Here is a 12,482-nt window from a genome sequence, read left to right as displayed (position 1 = left end):
GCTGACGAGCTCGCGCTGAGCCCCCACGAAATTGGTGCCGCAGTCGCTGTAGATCCGCGAGCAGCGACCGCGCCTAGCGATGAAACGCCTCAGAGCTGACAAAAACGAATCTGTAGATAAGGAAAAAGCAAGTTCCAAATGAACCGCCTTCGTGGTAAAGCAAACGAAAATGCACACGTACGCCTTGAACGGCGTTGCCCCGCGAGAACGACGATTATATACAAAGAAGGGGCCCGCGTAGTCGACCCCGGCGATTGAGAAGGGTTTGGCCTGACGTACCCGGTCGAGCGGTAGGTCCGCCATGGGCGGTTGCAAGGTACGCGGGTTCGCCCGGAAACATTGGTAACAACGCGACAAACAACGTTTGATGGCCTGATGGGCCCCCAGAATCCAAAAATGCTGCAGTAGTAGGTAATGCAACGCTCGACGCCCCGGATGCAAGTGTAGGCGGTGGGTGCGCTCCACTATGAGTTCCGTGAGCCGGTGCTTACCGGGCAATAACGCGGGATGCTTGGCCTCATGAGATATTGCGGAGTGCGTGAGTCTACCGCCCACCCTGAGGACTCCGCGCGCGTCTACGAAAGGGGCGAGTTGTCGCAGAGGTTTGGAGCAATGTTGATTGCGTTTCAACCTATCGAGATCCTCTGCAAAGCGACAAGATTGAACAACTTTAACGAGGTATAGCAGGGTCGAATGGAATTCGACTTGGTCTACAACAAGAGTTCTGTGGGGTGAATTCGACTTGAGTCGATTAACAAAACGAAGACAATAAGAGAATATTCTAACGAGTTTATCCAATGACGAAAAACGATCGAGAAGCGAATCAACAACAGAAGCAGAGTTTACGACATCAGCAGGATTTACGACAACAAAAGCATGAGATTTTTCTTCCTCCGGAAAATCGTCAGTTTCCAATATCGTTTCTGGAGTGGGTTCGAATTCGGCGAGCCACGCAGGGCCAGTCCACCAAAACTGGTGATCCACTAATTCTTGAGGAAACAAGCCCCTTGAGCAACAATCGGCGGGGTTAGACTTGGTGTCGACATGTCTCCAGCAAGAGATATCTGTGTTGGACTGGATGCGGGCCACACGATTACGCACAAACGTCTTCCAACGGTGGGGGGCCGAACGTATCCAGGCGAGCGCGACCTCGGAATCAGACCACGCGTACGTGCCGTCGATAGTAATCTTAGGCCGGAGGATGTTCCCGATATACTCCGCTAAGTCCGACAGTAAAACGGCTGCGCAAAGCTCGAGTCTCGGCAAGGTGATGGCCTTAAGCGGGGCCACCTTTGACTTGGCGCTGAGCATTCGAATCAGTACCCCGTCCTCGGCGACGATTCTGATATATACAACGGCTCCGTAGCCCTGTTCACTCGCGTCACAAAATCCGTGTATCTCCCGTCGGATTACGTTGGCCATGGCGATAGTACGAGGTATGCGAATGGAAGCTAGCACGGGGAGTTCCGATTTGTATCGTCCCCATCGAGAACATACTTCCGAAGGAGGCCTATCGTCCCACTCTAATTTGAGCATCCAGAGTTGCTGTATCAGTCTTTTAGCTGCAAACGTGAGGGGAGTCAGAAAGCCTAACGGGTCGAAAATACGAGCCAGTTCCGAAAGAATGGTGCGTTTGGTACAATCTCTGTCCAACGGGTGGACCTGAAAGCCGAAGTTGTCCGTTTGAGGATACCAACGAAGTCCGAGAACTTTGAGAAACTGATCTTCCGAGGGTTCAAACGATAGCAATGATTGACTGCAAAGCTCTGGATCAAGATCTGCTAAGACTGACGGATGGCTGCTGGCCCATTTCCTGAGCTCGAAACCCGCGGTTTTAAGCAAAGCTTGTAGCTGCCGCTGAAGCTCACGGGCTTCCCCCTCAGATTCGGCGCTCGCCACCACGTCGTCGACATAGACGCTCTCCTCCAAGACCGCCGCGGCCAGAGGGTAGCTCACTCTGCCTTCCGTTGCCAACTTCAACAAGCAGGCGATTGCCAGGAACGGAGAGCACGTCAATCCAAAAGTGACAGTCAACATCAAGTAGTCTAACATCGGATCATTCTCCGAGAAACGCCAGACTATTCTCTGGTAGTCACATTGACCGCGCTCGACCAAGATCCGAAGGAACATCTGTTTGACGTCCGCAGTGAGCGCCACGCGGCCTACCCGGAACCTCAACAATATCACGACTATATCCGTCTGTAACTTAGGCCCGGATCGCAATACGTCGTTCAACGAAACGCCGTTCAAGTCCTTCGCCGAGGCGTCAAATACGACCCGCAATTTTGTGGTAGTGCTATCCGATTTAACTACCCCATGATGGGGCAAATAGAATACAGGTCCGTCCACCGAAAACGGCCGTTCAATCATTTTCATATAACCGTTATTCAAATAATCCTGCATGAATTTGTTATAGTTCAATTTAAGCTCTGCATCTAATTTAAAGCGACGCTCAAGTGCGCGAAATCTATTTAGGGCTACTTGACGCGTGCCGACAAAACAAGGTTTATCCCTTTTGAAAGGATACGATACGACAAAACGACCGGACGCGTCCCGACGCGTGGTCTGAGCGAATAATTCCTCGCAACGTTTATCCTCCTGCGAATACGGTGGGACCGATGGAATCTCGTCTAGTTGCCAAAATCGACTAAGAGATGCGTCCAACGAATCGAGAGTCATAAACGAATGTGTGGATCCCGGCGCCTGCGTCGATACCAAACCGACGAGAACCCAGCCGAAGACGGAATTGAAGGCGTCTGGTTCGCCCTTCTTTCCCACGCGACGGCCATCCCGAAGTAACGACGCGAAGATTTCTGCGCCGATCAGGATGTCGATGGGACCGGGTCGGTGATACCGCGGATCAGCCAGCCGCAATCCGTTCAAATGCTTCCACGCTCTTCGCTCGACCTGACTGCTAGGTAACGGGGCGGAGATGCGCGGAAGAATCGTAGCCTCTACTGGGGTGCGCGTGCTTTCCCTGCCCTGTGCTTGTATTACGAGTGAGGTGCGGCCTCGAGTTGCAGCCGCCCTTGTATCATTTACCGCGAGAACTACCGTATGGCACTTGGTTCGTCCGAAACCACCCCTCTGCACGCAACTTTCGGAGATAAAGTTTAGCTGGCTCGCGCTATCTAACAGAATACGAACGGGGAAGGGATTTCCGTGTGCGTCGAGCGCTTCGGCTTGTACCGTCGACAACAATACGATCGGGTTCGACCGCGCGACACTAGCCATGCTAACGAGGGGTTCGCTTCCCTGCGATGACGTTGTCCCCGATTCGGAGGGTGGTTCGGCGTCTGTGGGTGCATTCGCCGAGCCCGAGTTCTGCTCAAAATGCAGGAGCGTGTGATGTTTGGCCTTACACGACCGACACGTCCACGACGATGGACAGTCATTAACGCTGTGGCCCGCGCGGAGGCAGTTATAGCACAAGTTCGAAGCTTTAGCCGTCGAATGCCTCTCTCGGGGTGCTAACTTTAAGAACCGAGAACATTTTGCAACAAGGTGTTGTTCTTTACATACCGGACACTCGGCGGTTCGAGTTGCGAGCGACGAAGCCGACGCGGAATTCTTTGACGAAGTCGACTGAGACTTTTGCGACGTATTTTGTGAGCCCGATACCGACGCGAGAACCCGGCAGTGATCAGAGAGGAACTTTGTGAGCTGCGTGAATTTCGGTATTTCCTCCGCCCGGTGTTCAGATTCGAACTTCTCGCGGAGCGAACGAGGGAGCTTCTCCAGCAAGAATTTGAGAAGGAGATAATCCCAAGCGTCTGTAGGAAATCCTAATAGATTCAATGCTCGCGTGTTCTCGGTGAAGGTGCTCAACAGCGTGCGCAGGGGGACGGCCGACTCCGACTTCAACGGCTGAGCTTTCAGCATCAAGTCCACGTGATAATCCGCCAAGTCTCGTTTGTTTTGATATCGCGAAATCAAGGCGTCATAAGCTATCGCGTAGTTATCGGCGGAGAGAGGGATGTTCTTGACGACGTTCAGCGCTTCTCCTTTCAAGCAGGATATCAGATATTGATACTTCTCTATGGTAGGGACGTTCCGGTTCTCGTGAATAGAGATGTTGTATAACGCGATGAACGAGGGCCAAAGCGTGAGATCTCCCGAAAATTGCGGAAGGGAGATCTTGGGCAATTTGACCGATGACGTCTGGGCCGGGGCCTGCGGGGCCGGAGCGGCTACTCGGTCGGCGCCCACAAATCTCTCGTAACGCCCGATTACCGCGAAGCGCATCTCGTCAAAGTCCCGGCGAATCGAATCCTCCGTTTCGAACTCTTCATCTGAGGCGTTTTGTATTATCTTGAGGTGGGCTGCCTCAAAGTCCTCGACCAATTTGGTCACGATGGGATATCGCACGAGAAAGTTCGGTCTCTGATTTACATTGTCCGCGGCGAGCATCGACAGCTCATGAATCTCCCGCATACGTTTCACGCATAACTCGCGTTTGGTTACATTCCCTCGACTCATGATGCCCGGAATACAATCACTAGGTCAACCAAGATGACGATAGCAGCTCACTTCGATGTGAGAATATCAACAATGCCGGAAGCTAACGGTCTTCAAGTTCCGAAATGTTCGCAAAACGAAACAACTATCTCCTTGTTATGATGACGAGTCGGCTCGGCTCGACTTTCTGTTCGAAGGCACGACGGATATTTTCGAGAGGCTATAATAACGATTCGTACAATTTCAAAACGACGGTGGGCTGATGCAAAATAATAGGGTGCGAGCACTGGCGGTAGAGGGGGATCAAGTAGGATAATTAACGAGGAGGATGGTTGCAAAGGATACAAATTAATATAATAGTTAGACCAATAATAAATCAACAATCAGTAATCCATAATCAACAAAATCAAAATTATCAATTAAATTGGCACAGGTACCCGGTTACGACGAAGAAATTGCACTCAGGTGTTTATCTGATCGAGCCTCAGTAATATGCGTTGCGCGCGGTTTTACTACATAAGCGGAATATACGACATGAGCATGCGACATGAGCGGTATACCACGCGAGCAATCCACGACACAAACATTAATTTATTTGACTCAATTACAATCACAATCTCCAATGACTAATTGAAATATCCTATGAGTGCTGATATATTTTATCCCGGGGACCAGTGCCGCCAAACAGTGTTGTCGATCGATGGCAAATATTCGCAAGCGTTCCAACGATCGAGAAAGTGTGTACGTACGCGTGTATTTTCGAATTGTATCGAAAACACACCCGGTAGCGACGAACAAGTATCGCGTGTTATTATCACGCGCGCGTCTATATAGAAGAACACGATGTGCACGCGGCCGGCACGTGACCGAGCGCCCGAGCCGCCGACAGCGGGATGAAAACGTATGGCTTAACCGAGAATATTCCAATGTTGAATATTTCGGTTAACGACAATATTCAATAACGAACGACAAAAGCAATTAACCACAAAGCGATCAAACGACAAGTTTCCCGCGCGTATTCTCGTCGCGAAGCAATGTTGCGGCCGAGAGATATCGCGGCGGGTGTAGAATACGCGACTGATCAATTGTAATGCAATCGCGATCAAAACTACTAAGAAATGCTATCCACGAGCGAAAGGTCGGCGTTATTACTTTAGCGCGCGAATCCGGCTCGAAGGACCAATGCACGGGGGGGTATGAGGCGCTCCCCGGATTTGCGATTGGTCAACAAAATTTCTCGAAGGACCAGAGGGCCCGTGCCCTCGCGAAAGTGAATAAAGCGAAGCAAGCAAGCGAATATAAAAAAAAAAAATGCGAGGCGACTCACCGTGTCGTTGCCCGGCGCCTCCTGGGTGTCGACGTCGTCCTCCCGTTGGCGAGATCTCTGGCGTGCCAGGCGAAAGCATGCGACAGTCCGGTATAGCAAGCGGGCACGGACAGGCAGGTATAGCAAGCAGGCACAGACAGGCAGGATAGCAAGCAGTCACAGATAGGCAGGATATCAAGCGATTAGGCCTTCGTGGTCTGCGATGGGCGACCGAGCACTCCAAGTTTGCCCATGCAAAACGGTAACGTGTGAGCTTCACGACGTTCGACTGATGAGTCCCTCTCTTCCGTTCTCCGGCTCGCGCACCTGCGAAGTACGGCGCGAGCGAGTACCGAATTTTTCTCATAATTGGGGATGCCACCCGTGGGCGGGCAGCACGAGTCGGGTGAGTCGCGCGAATATCGACAAGTGTACCAATCGCGATCCACCGACGTTTCGCTAATAGGCGCGATAATTTAACCCGGTATAACTGATCAATACAAGAACCGTACAATTAACAATGTGAAACGACAACACGAAATCAATCCTATCATTAACTACTATTTACACTATGATACACGGCGGTGCGCCAAACAGCATATATTTTGAGTAATGGTCGTACAGCCCCTGATCAAGGGAGTTTGAACCAAATATTGTCTGGACTAGTCATCAAAGTCGTCGTCGTCTTCGGACGTGGATACTCCTGTAAGTATTACATTTTTTCTTATATATTTATTTATATATACTAGTTTCTTATATATATGTACGTTTGTAAAAGTACATGAGCCGTATCATTACCCCAGCTTGTAATATATGCAAGCATTTTTTACAGAGAGTCCGTTCCGAATTGCGCATCAGACGCATAGCGTATATATATTATTTGTCTTTAATTGATGTTCATCGAACGTTTAAGAAGAATAAATAATGCTCTGCGTTTTGATGTACAAATTCGGAACGCACCCAGAGGTTACGATACAGAGTTCATGTATTTCTACAAATATATTTATTATATGCATTTATTTGTTTTTGTGTTCTAATTCTGTTTTTTTTTATTCCAAGATTTAATTTTGCTGCCTAGTTGTGTCGTCCCTGACAACATAAGTGGGAACAGGAACCTGCATGGTGCTACGTTATAGATTAGCTAATATACTAACTAGCTAATAATAACAATCAAAACAGCGAAATTGTTGACGTATTCGGACGTGGTTACTCTTGAATTCTTCCGTAAGTATTACTTGTTACGAGATACTACCGTGTACCTTCTCTTGATTCTCTTGATTTATTGACTACCAAAGACTGGTATAAGTTGAAATAAATAAAAATCTTTTTTAATATTTAGATATTTATTCTTTCTTAATAATAATATAGATTTATTTTATATTTTTGTATGTTTTATATATATATAGAAAAAGATTTTTATTTATTTAAACTTATACCAGTCTTTGGTAGTACAATAAAACTTTCTCGTAAAAAACTTAAACATCGACATATTTTAAATACTACAAAAAATATTTAACACAAATCTCTTCCAAGAAAAAAATAGTTTAAAAATTATATTTTACTACACACGCGTTTTTTAATATTCTTTAAGTATGTAATTACAAAGAAAAGTCACTTGAGATCTGAAATTAAATTGAAGAAAGTACTACAAGGAAATAATATGAATTAATGTCATATAACAATCTGTCTAATGTATATGGATGTAGCTTATCAGAAGTACAGAATTCGAAAGATGGTAAAAGATGCAACGCTAATTTAGAACGATAAAGGATATTATATTGTTATTGTATATCAATTGAATAATACATATTGCGAAATTATGCACTAAAGAATTAACATTGAGCTATTAATTACATAGTCTGGACAATATATTTATCAAATGATTGACAATAAAATGTTATTTAAATATTGAACGTAACAGAAATATATAAATTTTATTTTTAAATTTATATTTGATATTTCTTTCTGACAAAATTATTTCTTACATTTTTTGTATCCAGTGATGAAACGTTTAAAAATTTCAGAAAATGCTTAGAAAGAAGTAGATGCAACAAACAAGTTAAACAAGTTGTGTTTAAAATGTAATAACAAACGTAATTTATGTATTCTAAGAAAAGCTGAATAATATTTATAAATAGCTAAATAACTGAATAATATTTTGAGAACACAAAGTAGTTTAAATGTATGTTTTTAAAGCTTTTATTTGTTCTTTAAGTGCATCTACTTCTTTCTGAACATTTTCTGAAATTCTCAAACATTTCATCACTGGATACAGAAAATGTAAGAAATAATTTTGTCAGAAAGAGATATCAAATATAAATTTAAAAATAAAATTTATATATTTCTGTTACGTTCAATATTTAAATAACATTTTATTGTCAATCATTTGATAAATATATTGTCCAGACTATATAATTAATAGCTCAATGTTAATTCTTTAGTGCATAATTCCGCAATATGTATTATTCAATTAATATAACAATAATATCCTTTATCGTTCTAAATTAGCGTTGCATCTTTTACCATCTTTCGAATTCTGTACTTCTGATAAGCTACATCCATATACAGTAGACAGATTGTTATATAACATTAGTTCATATTATTTTCTTGTAGTACTTTCTTTAATTTAATTTCAAATCTTAAGTGACTTTTCTTTGTAATTACATACTTAAAGAATATTAAAAAGCACATCAATATAACTTTTTACTAATAACTTTTTTTTCTGTACAGGTATCCCATTTTAGTGTTGTAGCTGGGAGAGGGGTACACGAAGGAGAAATGGCTACTAGTATATGTAAGAAGATTTTCTCTCCTGAGGTTGCATTACAACTGAATTGAACAGGGACAGAGATAAAAAAGGAATCAAGTCACTAAAGTGTGGTAAGTGCATTATTGGTAAATTATTGAAAATGCTGAGAAAAAAACATGAAACTCTTACTTTCAATCCTGCTGTGTCTTAAGGAGGGAGCCTCATGTAAAATGACTAAACAAGTAGGTTTAAAGACAATGGTATTTAGTTATCTACATGCATGCCAAAGGGCAAGTCGATTGGTCGAATAGTTTATCAGTAATCTTGCACGCCAATTTGAAAAACATGGTTTTGAGAAAAACGCGTTTAAAGTTTCAAGTTCTCGGAGCGCGCGCTTTACTTGCGTAACGCTCAGGTATAAAATCGCCTATTTCAAGTTCGAATTTCGCTCTGGAACTTTGGGAACATATTCTAGAGATATTATACTAATGATTTGTGCAATAAAATTTTTTCGATTTTTTTTACTGGTTACATGAGGCTCCCCCCCTTAAAATACACTTGATCTACTCTTAATAAATATGATGATTAACTTATCAACTTAAATCCTGTATTTAGTATTTCTCATGCATAATATTGTAATTTTTAAAATCTTTTTTCAGATGCATGTGGCAAACAATATAAAAGAAATTTTTCAAGATCAAAAATCACAGGCTCCATAAGTACGTGGCTACGAAGTAATTCAAAGAGGAGAGCCATAAATAATGTTGATTTGCCAAGATAATAAAGATTTTTCAAAGGTCGATTACCTCCTCTATAGGTACAGATACTTTTTTGTTATGTTTTTTGCAATGTCAAAATAGAGGTTGTCAAAGGAAAATATATGAAATTCTATAACTACAGGTATAAATGTAAAAATTTGTTTTACAGGTGACAAGAGGTAACAACGAAAGCAGGACTATATACACGAGTGGTTATAACCAAGATGAGTCGATATTCGCACGGCTATCCGTAAATGCAGCGCAGAAGCATTTTATTTTATTTTGTATCGCAAAAGTTCGTAAAAAAAATCGAAATAGATTATTTCCAATTATGTTCCCAATTATGTTTGACATGTGAGAATGCTTATCAATTAACTATCGACGGTTAAATGCCATAAAAATTTCAACCAATTTGTAACAAATCAGTATTAAAATACATAATATTATGTATTATTTCATGAATATTTATTTCAATAACGTTTCCCACACTATATTAATCTACGCGCTTATAATGCGCTTATAATGCGCTTTTTGAACAAATTTTGAGCGCGCTTTGAACGCTATAAAACTGCATTTTTTCCTGCGCTGGTTTTACGCGCTTATAAACGCTTTTTCTAGTGGATTTTGAAAGCGCTTTTAAAGCGGTAATATGCTTCTAAAGCGCTAAAAAAGCGCTGAATTCCTGCACCCGCAGTAGCGCTTTCAAAACGCTTTTCAGGCGCTGTTGTGCTACATGGGAAGTCAGTCATCACTCGACTTATGACTAAATATTAAAATGTGTTCTTGTGATATTTTTACTAATATTTAATATTATTTGTGTACATCACTCTTCGCAAGTAAAATTTGACCAAAGAATTACGAATAATATATACAGTATATTAGTATGACCGTATGAGCAAGTAGTGAGATGGAGCTTTATTCTCGAAAAATATCGCATACAATATTTCATGAATGCCATGCAGCAAATATTACATTTAATATTTTAGTGTCATGTCATTTAATATTCTAGCGTATGAAATATTGTATGCAGTATTTATCGAGAATAAGGCCTTTGAGCTTTTGCTGACCGTATACACCGAATAATATATTGGTGAGAAAGTTATTATATTTATTTCCTATTGTTCTTATTATATAGTATATATACCGAAGACGATCCTTAGATCCGTTCGTTTTAGCAGAACTTCTTGCATGGTTCATGTTTTCTCTTTTTCTCTTTAATAATGTTAAAAAAAAAAAAGATAGATGAACCGTGCCACTAAAAAGAACAGGCCTTTCGGGTTCGGTAATCGGCAGTAGTAGGGTTCTGTTGCTAATTGTATTAATAATTATTGATAATCTATGGCTCTCACAAATTGTTCTATGTGCTATTTGCAACTTCCTGAAGACGAAGTTATATCTCACGTAGCTCGTAGCCACAAATTTGATCCCAATTTCATCATTTATTGCAATCAACCAGGTTGCGGCGCTAGTTACAAGAAATGGTCATCGTTTCAAAAGCATGTCAAAAGAGTGCATCAAGTAAATTTACGTAACATCGATGATGAAAATATCGAAGATGTGGCAATAGATATTCCTGAACCTTACCAAGATGAAAGAAATGAATCAGGTAAATTATTAACTTTGCACTTTTACTTAAATTTTGCTACATACTTTTACACTTACAATCTCTCCATAAAACTAATCTGTATTTTTTATTACATTTATGACGTTATAACGTAATGTTGATTTTTATTTAGATGATGAGCCGCTCATTTCAAAGCAAGATTTACTTCGGTGGCATGCCTCCATGTTTGTAGTTAATCTCAAAGAATCATGCGGTATTCCTCAAACTACAGTAGAAAAAGTAATTGAGGGAGCACAAAAGTTGATCGAGGAAATTACCAGCATTATTATAAAGGTGAATATATAATCCTTTCACAGCAAAATGTTACTCATACAATAAAATCCACACTTTACTTGAGGAAATCTATCATTATTTATAAGCCTGTTTTCTTACTCCCTAGACAATGATTTTGGATTCGATCAATGAAGAAACAAAAGCTGTTTCCCGTACTGACATATTGCAAGTGTTTGCAAACTGTGACGCGTTGGATCTGTTTCGTGAAGTTAGCAGCTCTGCAAGAATAAAATCATTTCTTGATAAATGTGGTATGGTGAAACCAGAAAAAAAAAGAAATTGGCTCATCGAGAGTTTGGATCAAGAGTGGTAAGCTTGTAAACCGCAAGGACTACGCATATGTAGTTCCTTTCCTGAGAAACTTAGAACTTTACCTAAATAATGATGATGTTCTCTCATGCGTGGATAACCCAAAGCCTCATGATGGCACTATAAGGACTGTATTGGATGGTTCCCATTACCGCTCCCATGGAGTATTCAAGCGCTACAGAAAGGCACTTTCTATCATTGTTTATTATGACGATGTGGAGTTTGCCAATCCACTGGGTGCTAAGACCAGAAAATTAGCAATGTTTTATTGGACACTAGGAAATATTTACCCAGAGTTAAGATCATCTCTTAAGTCAATAAATCTGCTCGCAATCACTTCACATGTACATTTGAAAAAACATAGTGCAGAAAAGCTTTTGAATAACTTCTTCAGCGATTTAGCACTGCTTGGACGTGAAGAGGGTGTTTTACTGAATATAAAAGGTGTACAGAGGAAATTTACAGGCTTCCTCAATTTTGTAGCTGGAGATACTCTTGCATCTGCATATCTCGGTGGATTTAAGGAAGGAGTTGGTAAGGCGCATAGACCATGTCGCACTTGTCTTGCAGATAAATCAAGTATTCAAGAAAGGTTTTCTGAGGAGCTTTTTGTAATGAGAAATATGGAAACTCATACTCAACATTGTGAAGATGTGACTTCTCCTGGGTTAACAAAACAAGCCCGAGACTTTTGGTCTGCATTCCACGGAGTAAACTTCAGAAGTGCATGTATGAATCTTGACAATACTGATGTCACTAAAATTTTTCCTCATGATTTTATGCACATTATGTTTGAAGGCGGAACTCTAGCAGTAGAAATTAAAAATTTTCTCACGTACTGCATTGTTGAAAATAAAAGATTCACTCTCCAAGATTTGAATGCCAGTATTGCCAGCTTTGATTTTGGCCATCTTGTTAAAGATAAACCTTCACCAATTGAGCCAATTCATTTAGCAAATGGTCTGAAGCAAGGAGCAGCACAGATGCAAGCACTAGGGAATTTTC

General features: G+C 41.7%; 1 protein-coding gene and 1 long non-coding RNA gene across 2 annotated transcripts; one reads left to right on the top strand and one right to left on the bottom strand.

The window, feature by feature from the left end:
* Window positions 1–626: 626 nt before the first annotated feature.
* LOC139819253 (uncharacterized) lies at window positions 627–4,479 on the bottom strand. Its single transcript, XM_071788457.1, has 2 exons — window positions 847–4,479; window positions 627–644 (listed from the first exon to the last, which is right to left on the bottom strand). The coding sequence occupies exons 1-2, from the start codon at window positions 4,477–4,479 to the stop codon at window positions 627–629; spliced, it is 3,651 nt and encodes a 1,216-aa protein (XP_071644558.1).
* A 1,344-nt stretch (window positions 4,480–5,823) lies between these two features.
* LOC139818744 (uncharacterized) lies at window positions 5,824–9,724 on the top strand. The gene is made up of 5 exons (XR_011733498.1): window positions 5,824–6,469; window positions 6,824–6,988; window positions 8,495–8,644; window positions 9,173–9,330; window positions 9,441–9,724. It is a non-coding gene; the product is annotated as an uncharacterized lncRNA (long non-coding RNA).
* Window positions 9,725–12,482: the final 2,758 nt, after the last annotated feature.

The sequence above is a fragment of the Temnothorax longispinosus genome, chromosome 9 (genome assembly GCF_030848805.1).
Source record: "Temnothorax longispinosus isolate EJ_2023e chromosome 9, Tlon_JGU_v1, whole genome shotgun sequence".
NCBI classification, from domain to species: Eukaryota; Metazoa; Arthropoda; class Insecta; order Hymenoptera; family Formicidae; genus Temnothorax; species Temnothorax longispinosus.
The sequence above is the reverse complement of the archived record's forward strand: the minus strand, read 5'-3'. Positions and strand labels throughout refer to the sequence as shown.